General features: G+C 36.3%; 1 protein-coding gene across 6 annotated transcripts in view; it reads left to right on the top strand.

Annotated features, from left to right (window-relative positions):
- Positions 1-19,881, top strand: part of DACH1 (dachshund family transcription factor 1) — a 364,758-nt gene that overhangs the window by 297,006 nt on the left and 47,871 nt on the right. For all 6 annotated transcript variants that reach the window (XM_063335421.1, XM_063335431.1, XM_063335411.1 and 3 more), the window contains one exon: positions 17,083-17,234. In XM_063335421.1, coding sequence (XP_063191491.1) covers positions 17,083-17,234 — 152 coding nt within the window. The remainder of the gene's footprint in view (positions 1-17,082; positions 17,235-19,881) is intronic.

Below are 19,881 nucleotides of genomic sequence, written 5' to 3'. Positions count from 1 at the left end.
TCCGCTTCCCTCTGTGCTTATTTACAGCCGAATTCTTGGAGGAAGGCGTTACCTCTCAAGCATTTGCACAGGACTTTTGATTTCCGTTTTGAGAGCCCTAGGCACTAAAAATGAGTATTCTCACATTAAGTATTTCATTGAGCAGCGTTGGAAGCTTTTTAGTTTTGATGGAGGCAAGCCCACGGACAGTGGCTGTGAGCCTACTGTTGCCATCCTTGCATTGGCTTCTCTTTCTGAGCCATTTGAGTAGGGAATGCGGCATTAGGACCTCTTATAATCAGCATTCTTTTGCCAGCATCCATTCTCAGCCTATTAAAAGAAAAAAAGATAGTTGTGAGAACTCTGTCAATAGTGAAAGATCTATTATGTTGTCCACTAAAAACTTAGCAGAGGCTATAGGAGTGATTTTAATTGAGATTTTTACAACCGTTTGATAACACTGTTTTGATCACTGTATTTAGGGCTGGATTCCAACAGTGGACATAAAACCTCTGACTAATCCACTGAGTCACCCAGTCCCTGTCATATATTGCTTAATGGTCCATGCTGCCAGGAATTATAATAGCTTTCTAGTAATAATTTTTTTTTTAAAAGAAACTTTATGGGCGCAAAGTCTTGTATAAGTTTAAAACTCATTTTTTTAAAAAGGCAATCAAACAAAACTTACTAGAGCTATGCTAAACTGCAGAATTTTCTTTTTTATTTACAATAAATACATAGATTCTTAAATCACATATACTATAAGTTAATGACTAATATTCTAACTTTGGTTGGTTAATGTTTGCAGGGCACTTACAGATGCTAGAATAATCTCTAATGTTTTTGCTCAATCTGCTCTGGAGATGGATGAAATAAATAGTTTAAACTAATTAATGTAACACCAGCTGTTACAAGTGCTTGGCAGACGTCTGTGAGTTTTGATGGGCAGAGAGCGGCTGTTGTACTTGACTTTATTTTAGTACAATGTTGATCACAGTGTAAGCTGGAATAAATGACGAGCCAAAGGAAGAAACAGAGGATGAATTCTGTGTAATGCAAAATAAATATTGCCCTTTTTCTGAAAATATTTTTTGAGGTCGAGGGAGAGTTATAGTGGACTTTTATTAAGTCATAAGCGCTGTGACAGCAGCTGTGCTAACCATGCTCAATATTAACACGCTTTACAAAAGCTGCAAAAATATATAGGCATCTATGAAAATTCACATTGCTTTTAGATTCCAAAAAGTCTTAAGGCTTAATGTGAGCACTTTGGCTGCATATTTTATTTCTACCTAGTAATTGCTGTTAGAAAGATGAGAGGTATAAGACAGGTAGAGAAATAGTAAGATTAGTTCTAGAAAATTAATATGTTTGCAAAGAAAAAGTTGGATTTAGGTGCTATTTATATGCATGTGATTGATTGGTATGTTTTTTATTTATTTATTTTGCATTCCAAAGAATGAACATGACTGCAAAAAACTTCCAAGGCGCAAAACAGTTATATCAAACTGAACTTCATACTTTCTGCTGTAGCCTTAATTTGTCAGTTCACAGGCAAATAATGCCACAAAGCCAGAAATACATTTCTGATGATAAGTCTTTGTTTCCATGTGATTTAACGAGAAGTTAAAATATCCAAGTAACTTCTTTTTTAAAGTTGGAAGGTAGAATAATTGTGCTGTGACAGGGAAACGATGGCTGCTATCTCTCTATGTGCCAGCATTAAGATAACAGTGTCATTGTACAGATTGTTACCCTGTGAATATGTCTAATAAGTTATTATAGCGTGCTGAGCAGATGGCAAGTGTGCTCCTGAAAGAATTGATGGATGGGATATGATGTCATCAGTGAGATGACAAGGTTCACAAGGTACTTGACCTCCAAGAATAAGTCCTAACTGGTTAGAATTCGGAATGGTGAACTTTTGTGACACTGGCTAAATGGGAAATATGTGCAATTTGTATTTCTTTATGGTAGTGTTTACCCTCTTCACTGAACTCCACATAATGGGATTTGGTCCCTGAAGACTTGGAGATATTGTTGGAAGGTTTCACCCTGTAACCTTCAGAGGATTTCAAATACAAATCTATACATCTAAACTTCAGCGAAATCGCAACGAATTATATTTATGAAGTCAGGTTCATATCTATCCTTTCTTTTTTTTATATGTATGTATGCATAAAGAATTTAATTGAGATGCTCAATTAATTTAAAATGTTCACTCGAAAAAGAAAACTGCTGACTCAGTGAGAAAGTACAAAGCATAAAATTATATTTTATACTTTTGTAAGAATATGTTTGAAATTGTGGGCTATGCTAGCATAAGGATTTTAACAGTGTACTAGTAATTTTAGTTATGACTAGGTTTTCTGTCTCTAAATTGTATTAAGCAAATCAGTATTTGATCTACCTGTGTGTCTGTCTGTCTGTCTGTCTGTCTATCTATCTATCTATCTATCTATCTATCTATCTAGGTATCATCCTTTTTATTCTGTTCCAAAGTATAAAGTGGGATCTACATTGTTGAAACAAAGGCTTGTCAAATAGTCCTCTTAGTTCTTTGCATGATTCACAAAATGAGGAAGGTGCATGTGAAGGCCTCAAGAGGGAGAATCCAACTGCTAACGTTCAGGCGCTATCAGCTACATCTGATAGACACCTACCTTGTCTTCTTTGTTGTATGGAGAATGTAGGCCCTTATTTAGAGAGTGTGGCTTCCCTGTCAGACTGGATAACCTGGGCAGAAGGATTCTACCCTTCATTGCTTTTAGGCACTCCGTAAACCCCACCGATGACAAAGTTAGCTCTGTATGTGTATTTTTCTGAGCAATTACGTGGTAGGCAAAACCTTCAAAATTCAGAATTAAAAGTTTGTACTTATACACTGTAAGTTGGAAACAAAAGCAGAACGCACAAAAGACAAGACATAGGGAATATATAAAAAGAGAACAACTGAAACAAAGGGGATAAGTGAATACTAAAGATATATACTATGCCATTCCTACAATGAAAGTTAGAGGCAAAGAGTCTGGGGTCATGTTTCGTAACCCCTGAAATTAATAAAGCTTTTTTTCCCCCATTGATTTAGCTGTATTTGGCAATGATCAAAAGCAGGAAGATAAGAGGAAGAGGCATGAGCATAGTAGTTAGCCTCTTTTAATCTTTAATAAAATACTCATGGTTTCTTAAAATGCTTATTGTTATTTGGCTCGTTTGAAATGAGGAGATATATTCCTTGTGGAAAACTCTTCCATATTGTATTGATTGTTTGCAGAACAAAACATAAATGCTATATACAAAAATAAACTATGAGAGCATGTACATGCATACTTGTTCTGAATTCTTTATGCTATTTATTTTCAACACTGATAATTCTTTGAGAGATTTGAATATTCATGTGACAACATAGGGGTTATTTACATGATCTGAAACAAGAGGAAACCGGATGAAAGCACTATAAATCCTGTGAATAAAAACAATATATTATAATTTTTACATTTCGTAATGTTCTGAGTTTCAAATAAGTAAAACTTGTTTGTAAAATTTCTACTACTGGGGAATATTGTTTCATTTCTTAAATCAGCTTGTAGGTGCAATAAAACTTTCATAAACGTTACAAATTGCTTCCATCTTTCCTGTATAAATAAAATGCTGAGGGTTCCTAAATTACTTCAGAATTACAGTAAAGCTTTGGATTGAGTTGTAAATGCTATAACAATGTATCAATTTTAGAGTAATTACTTTGAAAATATGGATTACAATTTAAAGTCGCCATCTTTTTTTTTTAGCTGATGTTAAATCCATGTCCTTAATCATCCAACCCAATGCAACTGTTTTACTCATGTTGTAGCCCTGCATCTGGTTCTACCCATAGAGGAAATGTACGGACACTAGACAGAAGATAACTATGGCTCTCAGATCATACTCTCTTCCTTTTACTCCAGTATTAAGGGTAGAGGTATTGTGTCTTCAGGAAATAGTAGCTTATTTACACGTGACTTGTAAATAGTTATCTCTCTGCATATAGTTTACTGTCTATATTGAATTATTGTTTCTCTGGTTTTTTGACGCTATGTTTAAATATATTAAGAGAGCAGTAACCTGCTCAAAACTTATTATTAGTAGGGCAGCCTAGAGATGAATCTTAAACCAATATTTTCACTGTCGATAGTATGCACACTTTGGCAGGGATTCAAGAGATTTAGTTCTGTTCTTGTAAAGTAATATTAAAAACTAATCCTGAACTGTTGTCTACTAGTTTGTTAGCATAATTAAATAATACTCTGTCAAAATGTTTAAAACCATCAGATGAGTTTATCACATAGTTTGATGAATTATCTGTTTGAGTTTTCAGTGTTTTAATAAAAACAGAAAAAACATAATCCCCATCTCATTTTGTATTGCTATAGGTGTATTGATTATGTGGCTAAAGAATTTTCAGGAGCTAAGTCTTTTCTACCCGATCTGATCGCTGTATACATGCCTGTATGTATGTGTATGTGCTAGAGACACGTGAAGTATTAATAGAAGGTAAATGAGTGTTCACCGAGCTCTCTTTGCCATATGGCCCCTGTGGAGGATAGAAGGCCCTGGCTAGCTTAAGCCTGCCATATGGACCTGGTGGAAAAAGGTAGGTCTTACGCACAGAGCAAACCTACCATATGGACTGGGTGGAGCACTCAAAACTCTAAACATTTCTCATACACCAGGGCCTTTTACACAGAAGAATGTAAAAACATACATAATACATTACATACAAAAGCCATTGAAAAATGGATCAATTGTTTAGGTTTAATATGATGCTTTCAAGCAGTGTCCAAAACTATATAAATAATCAGAGCTTATTTTGAAATAGTAAAGAGGATCATCAATCATTTACAACTGACTATTTTACTTTGCATTTAACATCTGCTGTATAATGGGACTGTACAATACCACCCTTAATGCTGTACAAAGACAGAACAGCCAAAAACAGTGATAGGGTTAAAGCAAAGTTTCTCTGAACATGTTCCTTCGTGGGTTTTTTTCCCTCCCGTTCTTAACCTGAAACATAAATTTAACACTTTGTGTAAGAGTTGTGAGGGAAGGCCTGGACTTAGAAATGGCTTCTGTACACTTAATCTTTTGGGGGATTAAGATTAAACATAGGATTAGATCATTGACTCAGCTTTTTTTCCCCTCCAAAACCAGAGAGATCTGTACCAGCTGAAGCCCTGCTGTTTTAATGTCTAAGATGTCTGTTGCTTTTGTATTCAACAAATCTTCATTTACTTCCCACACTGAAAATAGTGGGGTGCTACGTAGCGGTGTCTTCTTTTATAGACCGAAGGGATAGTAAAGCAGCATAGTAAAATGCTCATGTTTCAAACCACTGGACTTAATGTTGAACCTTCCTACACATTCCTATGTAAATATAACTATATTGGTTTGTATTATTTATACTTTAAAAAAAAAGTCAGATCGGGACCGCTCCAATTATGCTTATACCAAAATATAGGAAAATGAGCAGAAATTAAAGACATATTTTTAAGACGTTATTTTCCGCTTTATTATCTGTTTTGATAATGATTTAGATCTTGTTTTCGCCATTGTACTTGTGAAAATGAACAAGCATAAAAGAAGTCAAGATCTGTTTTATTTTGCAGATAGGGAGTTTATTTACGTCGGTTTGTCCCTTCAGATTTCTGGCACAATCTTTGCCTTTTCTCTAACTGTTTTTTTTTTCTCCTCTGGTCTTTAGTCAGCCTTGAAATTTCAACAAGCCAACTAACTTTTTCATATCTTGGAAGGGGAAGAAACTACTGAAAGAAGGAAACTTCAGAAGCAATAAGTGTTCCTGAGAAAAATGTTTGAGAAGTAAGGAAAAAATTGTAGGAAGCGGTAGAATATGCTGAATTACAGAAAAGCTAGAAGGCAAGGGAAACCGATTCTGAAAATAATTCGAGAAGAATTTACATTTAGTTTTTGAACTCGTTGAATCGTACTAAAGTTTGGTAGAAGAGCAGCCTTCATCAGTAGCACCGACTTCCGTTCAAAAACCGAAAAAAAAGTCACAGAAGTTGCTGTGACTTGCGCGTCCCGGTCTTCTGGGTGCAGCAGTTCACAAAACCACGCAGGGTGGTCATTGCCTGATGCGGCTCTTGCTCTTTTACTAGCTGGGCTAAAAGCCAACCTGCTATCAGGGTGCTGAATAAAAGCATTATCCTTAAATATGTAATGAGATCATCAGGTTAAGACAATAAAGCGTGTGCGATTCGTTTCGGTTTGTTTAGGCAGTAACTGTTTTCACAGTACCGTGATGGTAAAGGTCTTTTGATTCCTGTTTTGTTTATGTACAGTTATCACGTACATGAATAATTGTAAAGTAGAAGAGAGCATTTGAACCACTCTTAGGATTTGTGTTTTGCTTCTATTACATAGCATTTAGAATTGCTTAAGGAACGAAACAAATAAATTTTCAATTACGTTAAACATTGAAACATTTGCAGAAATTTTAATGTGAAACAGAATTAGTAAAAAGATCTGTCCCTGTAGTGGAGTTGCAACAGATATTTCCTTGATATTATGATACAATGTAGATAAAAGGCTGAATGCAATATTTAATTTGCATGAAGGTTTTAAAATGGATCCTGGGAAAGATTTTAATTTACCGGCAAGTATATGGCATGTTTGTTGTGTAAGGTACCTTAATTTTCTGTAGTTAATGTAAACCGAACTGAGCCGGGTTACTTGATGACTCCAGACTATTTCTTATCTTCTTAAATCAATGCTGAATGTGACCCATAATGTATAAATACATAAAGGATTTTTTTTTGGTCTTTCATAATACGTATTCTGATATATTAGCATAAATTACATATTCCAAGACATGAAGACACAAGCAGGCCAAATCGTGGCTGTATTTTTAACAATAAAAGCAGTAAGAGCAAGCTCACTTTAAAGTGGATGCCTCAAATGGAGCAGAAAACATTAGAGGTAAAACTTTTACATTATTCTATCAGTGAGCATCAAGCTAGTGAATGCCATAGAAATCTCACTAATGGACACATTCTGGCAGCTTGTTGCAGATGTTTGATGAATGAATTGCAAGAGGAATCCTATCAGATGTAAAAATGCTCGCCTTTTCATTGTGAATTTTGTTTCTGAGCACTCTGGGGTTTAGGGATTCTGGTTTGTTTACTATTATGGATTTCTGTGAAAATCAGATATTAGGATATAATCTATAGGCAATGGGTTGAGAAATGTGGCTATAATATTGTAAAGGACTGTTTCTGATGCTATAAACTATGGAACTCATATTGAACTCCCATAGGCAGGCAGCCAAATTTCTATTAGGATATCATAACCATATAATCCAAAATGCGTACATCAATTATTGTCTACAACATTCGCATCTGAGTACTGGAACCATTCCATAGATAGACACATTAAGGGCGTTTATTATATTTGTTAAAAAAATTATTGTGAAATCATTTTAAAAAGTGAGTTAAGTATAATTGATGGTCCCTTATGCAAATGTGGGGTTTTTAGCCCCCAGATAAGGAAGCCTCTGTGCTATTGCTGCTTCATGATACTGAAACAGCTCACTCATTTTGTACCCTTCCTGGTGAGAATCTGTCAGAATGGGATGCTTCACATCCTTTTGTTTTCAGTAACAATTGCTGTAGTAGCTCTGAGAAGAGTTAAGATCTTGGAGTTACTAGATCACGGATTTCTGTAAAAAGCGTGTATTGCCATTTGGGTACTTAAACAAAAAGTAGATGTTACTGAACTATTGATGATAAACGACCTGTTACCTTAACCTCTCGGAAGCGTGGCTGCAGGTCTTGGCCAACGCAGTCCCCGAGGTACTTTCTTTGCAAAGCGTGGTTTCTTCCCCTGCGTTTCCAATGCATTTGTGGCTTTTCCTCGCATATTCACAGATTCCTGACCCTATTGCCAAATATCGCCATACAACCGTGTTGGATGAGTTGATCTGACTATTTTTTGAATTTTTTTTTTTAATTTCATTGGCATTTTTGTCTCTAAGCGTGGCATACTAATACATCTGGGGTAGGAATTTTGGCATAGAGAAAGCTTGGGAACAGGTTTTCTTGGTGTGTTTCTGTCTCGCTAAGCATTTTTAGACTGGTCATCTCATTCAGTGGTCTAATTAATATATTGTCAATCTGAATATTAGAGCATGATGTGCATCATGAATAGATATCATACTTTTTTATTAGTGAAGTTATTAAAATCCTGGGCATTAATAGGATCTTAGAGGAAAGTGAAGTGAATATATGTATATACGTTTTTAAAGTATTGGGGTTTCTGCAACATTTTATATATTTATCTAAAATATGATATTTCCTCATTTTAAGAAGAAACATCACAGAATTCTGTACGAATATTAGGTTAAACAAAACTATTGCATTAATCAATAGATCCAGTTTTACGAATTCTGACCAGATGAAGATTTTTCTGCTGGTGCGGATGACCAGTATGGGCTACCATACATGCAAAGTGGTTAAACCTCTTTTGTCTTCTCTCTCCGATGTATTTATTTGTGAAGTGTGGTACTGTTGACTCCTGTATTGCCACTTTACACCAGGTGCCAAGCACGCCTGGTCAATCTCATCTGCTTGCCAGCATTCTGGGGACAAGCGTGTGGGACAGGTTATGTGGTGCGGAATGAATGACAGCTGACGAGTGTCTCATGACATGTCGCCGTCTATTAATTTTCTGTTTGGGCATCCAATTCATGCTGTCAGCAGATTACCAAGAACTTGGGCCATGTGACAAGGCAGCGGGAACATTGACGCTTAGTCCCTCCTAACTGTGGCATGGCTCGAATATGGACTTCTTGAAAATGTTGACGCAATATTTTTTTTTCTGATGAATATGAATTCTGATGGATATTAGAATTATTAACTGAACACAGACCAAGAAAAACAGGGTGAATACAATGCAGTTCCAGGTATTGCCATAAAACCTTCATCTTCAGAGAATTACAAGTTACCAGCTGTGCTCTTATCAAGAATTCCCTTCTTACTACCATTATGCCTACAAAAAAGGAGTGGTGTTATTTCAGCTGACAATGACAAACATGCTAGTATTATTGATACTCCTTATTTTTTAAATCGCCTTAAATCCCAAAATAATAGATGTTTTTCAGCTTTCATGAAATACGTCCAGAGGATTATTAATCCAAATCGTGTGGCACTTGAAATGATCCAATAAAATCTAGCAAAATGTAATTGTTACATTCTGTAATGTTTTTACTTTGCATTTTGCAGTAGCCATACGGAGACAGTTAAAGTAGAGGGAGGAACAGGCAGCACAAAAATAAGTATGCATACTGTGGATGTATTGCCTTGTGTATTGCTTTTATCAGTGGTGATGTGCATATTTATGTCCATAATTTTGAAAATACGAGTTTTAGTGCACAATACATTAAGTATGCAGTCTTTAAGTCCAATCCCTAATTTAAAGTTTGATGTTAATCAGGAATTTAGCTCAGACTCAAAATACTTGGCTTGCTCTTTGATTCTGCGTACGTTTAGGAAAGCTAGATGTACAGGCAGGCTACCTAGGCAAGGGAGCCAACTTCTGTAGCCAACACAGGAAAGGAGATTAAATGGCCAGTATCGTGAATGGTGGGGTTTGATTTCCTAAGCAGGTATCCCTTTAGTACATAGATGATCGTGCACACCCCTCAGCACAACTTCAGAAAAAGCTCAGAATGACACTTGTGAACCTATAGGGAGACACGTTTACACAACCCCCCGCATACACTTCTGCATATGAGCAGTTCTCATAGAATTGCTACGAAGCCAAGAAACATTCTTTTTAGCACTCGGTATTGCCTGGCTGATGGAGTGGAGCTAGCAGAGCACTAATTGAGACATTTGACATGAACCAGTGAAATACATTTATACTTTTTTCAGCATCCAAAGCACAGATGGCCTTAATCTGCATCTGATCCATGCCAGTAGCATATAAGGATCTTTAAAAAAGAAATAATGGACGTAGTTCTCATAATTAAGAATTCCAGGTTATAGTATTATAAAGTGCTTTGTATTTATACTAATATATTGTTAAAAAATGCTATAAAAATATTTAGTGTGCCTTTCTAACTATCGTTTTATCTTTAGGAATTTATATTTCTTTAGGGTTAATTAATGAAAGTCGCTGTTCAAGATATTTGTACTATATAATTATCAGATATATGCAGAATCATCTTTGAATATCTCATTTCTTATTTGTTCCTGACCATTCTGTGCACTTTAAAGAGCTGTGTGAAAAATTCTGTGAGTGAACAGGATAATTTTTATTATGGGGACAGAGAAACCATATAATTTTGTTTTGCGCGTTTTGTGTTACGATGCCAAAGTACACAAAGTGGAAATATCACCGCCATTTTAACATTCAATTGTGTGGTAAAATACATTTGTTTAAAAATACGAATGATAATTTATTCTGACATATTGTGGAATTCTTAGAATAAATAAATCAGGAAATACTGCTTGACCCAGCCCTAATCAGTAATAGGCTGCAAAATAAGATAAAGGTTATTAAAATAATCCTTTTATTGAAAGAGAAAATTAGATAAGTTGCGCTGATTGACTCTGAGGCCCTCCTAGGGACATGTAAAATGAAGAATAAACTCAACTCGATCTAGTCCAAAAAGCCTGAAGAAATCCTCACAGCTGGAACATCACCACTAATTACATTTTTGCTTTTTGGGTGTATTTTGCCAACTCTTTCCATTCATTTATAGTGAAGTTATACCAACAATGCCTTAACAAAACTAAAACACATGACCTTTAAAAAACCATACTTTTATATATCTGTTATTGACAGCTATAAATTTAATTTGCATTGAACTACAGTTCTTGAAATGCTACGAGAATTACTTGTCCAAAATATGCTGTTTGGCTGTTTTGTTTATTTCTTGCTGAGTCAGTATAAATTTTTTGCTCCTGGGCACTCTTCCTCCCTTCCTTCACCACATAATCCCAATCCTATTATCCCTTTCCAAAGTGGTCAGCCACCTTGACTGTCCTTCTTTCCTATTTTCTCAACTCAGCGTTCCCTGACTTCTTGATTAGTCCCTGTCTCCTTGTCAAGCCATCCCTGTTTCCAGACCCCGACATCCTGCTTCCAGCCAGCAATGCGTTCCTTTTTTTTCCCTCTATGTTCATAGATAAATTGGCTTACAAGGTATCAGCATAGAAGGGATATCACTGGACCTGGGAGGGAGAGGTCCCTAATCTTGTGTTCAAGGGGTAATTCTCCATCTGGCTCTAATTGGCCGTTATGGAGACAACTCCGAGTGTGGTGTGCTCAGTGACCCTGTGCGGCCGTGAGGAATGATCTGTAGGAACTGCGTTTTCTTTAAAAGGATTAAAGAAATATTGGAAATGTATTAATTGAAACTCCTTTTTTTTCTGAAAAGGACAAGCATCAAGTTAGAATATTGTATTTTTTGTGGTTAAAATCAGACAGAATTGTCAGTAAATACGAGTCTTACTGTTGGTGGGCATCTAAACCTACGTCCAAGCTGGACATATAAAACTAGATTTTTACGTACTTTTCTTCTTGTGTAATCCTTTACATCGAGTGAAATGCTGCATGTGTTGAAGCCATGCCACTTATGAAAATGTCCCGTAATGTTAGAAGTGATATACAATTATTGTATGAGTTCTGTAAGAACAAATGCACGTGACTGCACCAGATATAAAGCCATGGTGAGCAATGTACACATCCAAGAAATGCATTCCTCCTAGGTATGGTCCTTTCCTTGTAAGTTTTTAATCTTTTAGTCATATTTCATTATTTGTGACTTACTATTTTCAAAGTCCTCAGGCAAACATACCCAGCCAAGAACTCAGTGGCAAGCATTTCAGCTGTGAGAGCACCAGCCTCTTCGAAACAGCAGCCAGCTAGTCAGTCCATTTGAATATTTGATATTCTCCCCTTATTTCTAGCTGCCACAGTTGCAGATGTTTTAATTTCAGAGTACTTGGTTTTCCCGGAGAACTGTTTTCAGCGTAAAAAGAAGAAACTAAAATGTAGATAGAAAAAAAGAATGTTTTTATAAGAGTTAGTTTTAGTACATTCCTTTTACAATTCGTAACATCCTTCACAGTCATCTCACATTGCCCCTAGTTATGTTCAGGGTGAATCTCGAATGACCAAATCTATAAAGCAGCCAAATGATATGGGAATTGAGCAGGAGGATTTTATTTATTCTTTTAAATCTACATGAAGTTGGTAAACATTTCAGTTCAGCGCATGGGACCCCCTGTTCTTTTGTGTTACTATATAAATCAACAGTTACAGATTAATTAAAATAGAAAAGCTTCTCACGCCTGAAACCTCTAACTCTGAGGAAGGTGAAATACAAGACTTTGTACTAACGGGTGTTTGACAACATAAACCAAAATCATATCAAGCCAAATGGAATAAATTGTTTCCACAAAAATGTATGCACCAGATTTATGATGGTAAAAAGTGAAGACAGGATCCTCTTTCATCATTCAAATGGTAAGAATGAGCCTGTTTTAGGAACAAATACACGTGAAATATTTTACAGAGAACAAAAAAGCATCAAGATGCATTACAAAAAACCATTAAATGATTACAGAAAGGCAGTAATCTGTATAGTATTTTTTGGAGCGAGCTATTATCGCTTGCTTTCAAATCCTGGCAATATCAATATTCTCCAGTTTGATTGGTGACCGGTCTGAACTTATCCTACTTGCTTTTAGGAACAAAGACAAGAGAATGGCTACCTCCGTTCATCTATTATTGTTTAAATAGCTGTCACAGCTTCCAGGATGTCTGTTTCCATGTTATCTGGTGAAAGAATAAAATAGAATGGCAACAAACCAAATACAGTGAAAAATGTTCGTTGTATTTGGCCCAAACCAGCTGCTGTTTGCAGATAAAATCTGGTTTGAACAAAACCAGGTGAATTTTTGGAAATTGAGGAACAATGAATGGAGTGGATGTAGCCTTTACAAATATTCTAAAGATATGTGTCACATTCAGACTTGCCTATTATGGTGATTTAGTTCATATGTCAAGGCACATATTCATCTCTGCTCAGATACTGTCGAGGCTTGGGTAACAGCTTGTCCTATCCTTGTTTATTTGTTAATTTATAACATCTCCGTTCCCAGCACAAGCCAAGGCAGGCCCGGGCACTTCTTTGTTCTGCCTTGTTCTTTTTTTTTCCCCTTTCTTTACACTGTTGTGCTCCCAAGTCTGACAATGGAGTTGTAGATTGACCCTCTTCCCCTCTTGCCCTGGCTTGTCTTCGAATGGTTCCTTTGATGCGTTTAGACTGAAAATGCCAGATCTCTGTCTCCCAGCGAGGAGTCACCGTTTTTGCAGTGTTGCTCTGCGAGTAGGTTAAGAGGAACATTAGTAGTTCCTTTGCAACAGTTTAAAAGATGTTAGGTTAATGATTACTTGGAAACAAAGAGATATATCATCGTGTTGCGAAAAGAGGACTTCTGCAGGAACGGAAGATTTTAAAATGCCTTAATTGCAAGAGGTCATATTATTTTGCTACTAAGATATGTGGTTGTGTTTTAATTGGCTGTGTTTACAATGTGGTTTTTCTTAAAAATGCATTTTTTCAAGATTCCCTCAATCATCGCTTATCTCACATCCACAAATATCCATGCTTCCTGTGTATAATATGTACATTTGCTGTTTCAAACATACTCACACTCAAAGTTTATTTCACATGGGACATCAAGAAAACAAAGTCACATTAGTCTGACTTTTTTTTTCTGAGTTGACGTTTCATTAAAATAAGTTCATAGTAAGTTCAGCTCTCTAGTCTTACCCTTCAGTGTAAATTTGTTTCTGTTATTTATTATAACATAAGAGTTTGGATGTTATTTTGAGTTCATACCATTCTGCATAACTTTGAGCTTTTTTAAGTTACTTTGCCTATTGCAAAACCATGCCACACATTGTCAGGAAAGTCTTTGCAAACTTCACGACATGTTTTGAGCATGCACAAGGTACAGCAAACTTAACATATATTTAATGTTAAAGTAGTAATACAATGAAAAAATTAATCCCTTGCTTAAAGTCTATGACAAGACCTGCGTTACGAGCTTTCTGTATCTCAACAATTGTATGGAAAAGCATAGTTTTTAAGTGAATTAAAGCCTATGGAATTTTTAAGTGGGTCAATTTTATCTAGTATGTTTTAAAAGATTTTGACAATTTGAGAGCTAAAATATTAGTAAGAATCTAAGTTGACTCAGAAAGTGCGAGAGCTCATTGGTCCATTTCTCTGACAAACCTAGAGGCAAATGATATCTCTTTTTAGTTTACTTTCTCATATGACTCAACGCCACCAGGCTCACTAGTGATCAGACTCCTTGCTATACCATGCAAGTCCAGTACCTTCACTGGAACCACTGTTATAAAGAGGTCTTTAGCCAAAAAAAACTCAGTGATGTAACAAAGAAGAGGTTTTGTAATTTTTTTTTATTTTTTTATTTTTTAATGGTAGGTAGGAATCATTTGGGAAAGCCACTTTTGCAGTACAGGAAAAAAAGCTTTCATCTATGCAATAATGTTGCATAGTGTTTATCAATCTATTGTCTAACCAGTTTTGTTTAAGTTTTGGGTTGTTTCTTTTGATTAATGAAGGCATAACAATTCTGACTGCAGTTTGGAAAAAAACATTTGGTAATGATTTTTCACACGAGAATGGGATTTGAGAAGATGAACTAGCAGGATGATCTGAGAACAATAAGCTAGTTTGCAATACCCAGGAATACCTAATTTATTTTTTTGTAATGAAGTGGTGAATATTTCTGGAATATTTTAAAAGTTGGGAAGAAAAGAAACAATTCATATTTAGGGCCAAATTTTAATATGTTACTACCAAATGATTACTCAGACATTGATGCTGCTGTGGGTTAGCGTGAGGACAGAGGGTACATCCACAGAGTACATTTTTCAGAGCCTGCGTTGAATTTCAGTAAGGTAGATAGGAAGTGGTTCTGTAACGTACAGCCACTTTTTCTCAGCACTTTGTGACGTGGCTGAAAAGCTTAAATGTAGCTGAAAAAAATCTTCTATGACTCTGAATGAGCTGAAGCTTTCCTTGGTCAACGTCAGTTTGTTTCACAGAGTTTATCTTGGTAAGCTTTTGAATTATGACTTTATGAGAAAGCAGTAATTGTAGCACAAATTTTAAAAAATAGGGGATGTGTAACGGTATCTTACTCCTTGTGTAGGCTACTCTTAGCCTGAGCCACAGTGAAGAGGGAAGAACGGTTTCCATGGTAGGACTGATCTCACCAGAAGTAGATCCTTCCCTCTGAGCTAGTCAGATTAGGCTCATTTTACAGCCAACAGACACTTCCAGAGAAAGATTTGTCTCCTCCTGCAGTAGATGCTTGTGATAGTTCATATGGATTAGTACCTTAAATTGGTGTCTGCTTCTCTCCACTGGTTATAGAAAGAGCTAAGTTGGACCAGCCCAGAAGCAGATGTCCAAATGCCTGTTTGCATATTTCTTTGGAGGGACCAAAAGAATGGGTGGGTGGGTGAGGCTTGTGCTCTAGCACTGTAAATACTGGCCAGCAGAACAGAGCTGCTAAGGAGATGGGGCAAGAAATCTGCACCTGAACATGGTTGACGGAGGTGAATTACTTCTGGAGTAATGGTGGATGGGGACGATTGGAATGAACTGGGTCTCGGAGTTAACGGTTTTCTGGTCCTGGGGTTGTCAAAGCCCACACTCTAACCCTTTGTTGCAGCAGATTTCAATTTTCCTGGTCCTAGACTATGTCCACTTCGGAAAGTAGTGTACTCCAGTCAAAAAGAGAGATAGCTCCTTTTAGGATAAATAGAGAAATACAACTACTATTGAAACTACAATTAAATAAAGTGCTGAAAGAAAGAGAATTAAAATACCCCAAAACCATATGTATCTTATAATGATCAAAGCCGAAATGAAAAAGAACAAATCTGACAAACTCTTCTGTAGTCAAAGAGCTGTGCAGAGATCTGCATAATACCAAGAGTACATTCTGATGTCCTTGTGTTTTATTGAGATACATCAATATGTGTCAGTTAATGACTGAGCCCTTGGTAAGAAGGGCACGTATAGATATATGTATCTATATATATGTATAGATAGTTTCCCTTTTGAAGAATTCAGATTAATATCTGCTGCAAAGAAATTGACCTAAATTTCTGTATCGTATCAACAGTAGTCTAAAAATATTTCAAAAATTAAAAAAAAAAGAGGGTATTGAAGTTTCTGTTAATTGTTTTTTTTTCTTTTTTTTTTTCCTCTGCACTTACTTTATAATCCGTTCACAGATTATCTGTGAAACTTTAATCTTAGAAGTCTTCAAGCAGTGGGAGTTTTTTCCCGTTGTGATGTCAGAACTGATCAGATCTGATTGTTACAAAGATCCCACTAAGGAGTTTCGCACTAATTGTTAGAAGATGTCCGTACTTAAAAAAATTAGGCCAGTGATTGTAACCGTGCTGTTAATTTCATGTATTGTTCTGAGCATGATTCAATTGTGGGAATCAGGTGTACTTTCTTGATTAAAAATGCGTTGAGGAGCTGTAGTTTTTCTCGGTGTTGCAGAATCTTCTGAGCTGTAAGTGAAACCATTAAGAGCGGGAAGGGTTAATTGTGTGGGAAGCCTCATATTCAAATACTTCTCGTATACAAAATATATGCCATGCTCGAAAATATTCTATTGTCAATCCAAATAGAACACAAACTAAAATGAGATAATTGGGAAGGTGCCCATAAAGTCAGCCTGAATATATTATCACAAGTATATGTGAGATAATATTTGTTTTAAAAAGATTCTATGGCACTGTAAACTCAGTCTCATTAGAGACTGCATTTAAAAGGCTTATAAAGTTACTCATTAATGTTATCTTGTTGTATCTCCACAGCTTTTTCATTAAAGAAAATTCAGCAGAAAGCATTTTCTCCTGATAGCAGGAACCAATTTGCAATAAATGTTCTGGAAACCACTAGGGAAGCCATTACTGAGGTCTAATAAAAACAGACAAGCGTAACTTGTTCTATATTTTTGTTTCAATCACATACAGATGAGACCCCGCTCTCCACACCAACCGCAAGAGACAGCCTTGACAAACTTTCTCTAACTGGGCATGGGCAACCACTACCTCCGGGTTTTCCATCTCCTTTTCTATTCCCTGATGGATTGTCCTCCATAGAGACCCTTCTGACTAACATCCAGGTAGGCCTTTCTGTAGATCAGCTTAAAGGGATGGAGAGGAGCCAGTTGCAGATTTGTCTAAATTAATATAACCATTCTAGCTTAATCAGTTCATAAGATTATTTGGATCAGCTAATTTACTGAAACTTTCTAGTAATTTAGGTTTTAAAGGAACCACAGCAAACAAATGAATTTAGAAGCTGTCAGATACAGTACGTAAAAATACAGATTGTATATTAAACCGCAGCAGAGAATTCGATGAAAATTACATTGGTGTGTTTAACAACATTTGTCTTAAATGCTCTTTTTATTACAGGCTAATGAAATGTATCTTACTGTTTATCTCATTTACTAAGCAGAGAAACATTTCTTTAATAAACAGTTATTTTAAATTGCTGGAGCGCCAAGGTGGAAATGATATTTAAAGCTATTTGAAATGTGTCTCCCATAAAAGCATTCACAAAAAGCACTTCTTTTATAAATAAGCTCATTTCACTTAAAGTACTGTCTTCAAAGAATAGACTTCAAAGGGTATTACCAAATTTTCTGCAGATTTCCTATTCGGTAGTCATGATGTCTATTGTGTGTACAGTACGGCCTGATTCAAATATTATTTAAGGTATATACTAGCATGTCGCTTGGAGCCAAGATGTGAGTGTTTCATATTAGAATGAAGAATTCTCTCGTCCACAAATTCAGTGATCATGTGTTCCCCAGATGCAACTTTTGCAACAATACGATTGTATGCTGCATGCAGAAGCAAAACCATCGTGCAGGAAATAATGCAGCCATATTGTACCCATTCCAGATAAGCCTCGTCTGTGCAGCTGCTGACTTCTAATGTGTTTGTCGCAATATTTTCCCCTTCTCATTCCTGCAAATGCATAGAATCATAGGAGATCTCAAGTTGGAAGGGACCCATAAGGATCATCGAGTCCAACTCCCTGCTCCTTACAGGACTAAAATCAATTGTATTCTATTTAGCAAAGGCTGCGACAGAGTAGGGCCAAATCCTGCTCACTTTACTTTCTTAACCAATCTCATTGAAGTCTACGGCACTTCTTGTTTTATGGAAACTGTATGATCCGTTCACTAGTGATGTTTTGAGATCTAATAATGAAAAAATAATGGTATTTAAGAATTAAGTGTTGCAGTGTCTGCCTGATCTGAAGCAGCATATTTGTGATTGCTTTTTTCAGTTCCAAGACTTAGGATCTTAAATATTTAAATCACAAACGAAGGGAATTCTAGAACAGTTAGCATTACTCTAGCCACTCTGCTGCAGTCTGTAATGAATGTATTTTATTCTAAAGGAAAAAAAACCAAACACCAAAACAGTTAGCAAAGTACGTAATGTTTTAGCTGTGCATGCATGTACAGGAAAGTTCTTAGTAATTTTTTTGACAAATGTGTGCACTCAATGTCTCTAGACAGCAACCTAATGAGCAAAGCATTCAGCATCAACAGGTTAGCTAATCTCGTGATTGAATATGAGAGTGCTGCACTACTTCAGGATAAATGACCAGGATTAATTTGCCAAGAATGCATTCAGTTTTTATTTTACAGAAAATGTGTATGTAAAATTCAGTCATTGCTTTGCTTTATTTTTTTATTTTTTAATAAAAAACGTAATCTCATCTGGAGTGAAGACCTAAAATAGAAAGCAACATCGTGAAGAAAACCAGAGACTTTATGCCTTTTCTCATTGTGCTTTTGTACTTACTTCTCCTTGCCTTGAGGTTACACATCACAACAAATCAGGGTATACAGGTGGGACATAAGGATTTTTTCAGTGTCCCCATGTTGCATTTCATGGTTTCCACAGATCTGTAGCAATTCTTTCATATACCATCAAGGCATTTTTTCCCCCCATAGATTTAATCTCTATCAGGACAACATTAGAAAACCACTTCATAAAAAAAGTTTTAAAAAGCTAGTTTGATTTTCCCACCTGTGTAGAAAAAGTTAAGTGTTCTCTTTAAAACAGTAGAGTCTATTACAATAACCTGTGCACAATAGTGGCAGTTCCTCTAATCAATGCCATTCAAAATGGTTTCCATATTTTTGCAATGAGAGGGGGCTACCCCAGGCCCACAGATGAGTTAGAGACTGTGATACTGACACTCTCAGAACAGTTTTAGGAATTTGGCTACAAGTTCGAACTCGTTAATGGGATTTGTGGAAAGAAGAAATTCCGCGCTATGGTCCCTGCTTGCAGTATCATTTGTGACTTTGTTAGGAAATGCCTAAGGATTACCCGAAACCCATGATGCATTTAGTACATGGGTCAGAAGGACTCTTGTCACTGGGCAAATTCCTCTTTGCTCTCCTTTGGTCCAGATAAATTTTACATCCCTTTCAGTAGAATCATAGAATCATAGAATTGCCTAGGTTGGAAGGGACCTTTCAAATCATCTAGTTCAACCTTCAACCTAACACTGACAAAAACCATCACTAAACCATGTCGCTAAGGACTGTGTCTACCTGCCTTTTAAATACATCCAGGCACGGTGCCTCAACCACTTCCCTGGGCAGCCTGTTCCAATGCTTGATAACCCTTTCAGTGTAAAAATTTGTCCTAATATCCAAGGTGTATATTCAAAGGGGAGGTGGAGCAGTAAGACCCTTCATCATCTTGTTCCAGCTAGTCTAGCATTATGGATAGAGG

The sequence above is a fragment of the Chroicocephalus ridibundus genome, chromosome 1, assembly GCF_963924245.1.
Source record: "Chroicocephalus ridibundus chromosome 1, bChrRid1.1, whole genome shotgun sequence".
Taxonomy (NCBI): Eukaryota; Metazoa; Chordata; class Aves; order Charadriiformes; family Laridae; genus Chroicocephalus; species Chroicocephalus ridibundus.
The sequence above is the reverse complement of the archived record's forward strand: the minus strand, read 5'-3'. Positions and strand labels throughout refer to the sequence as shown.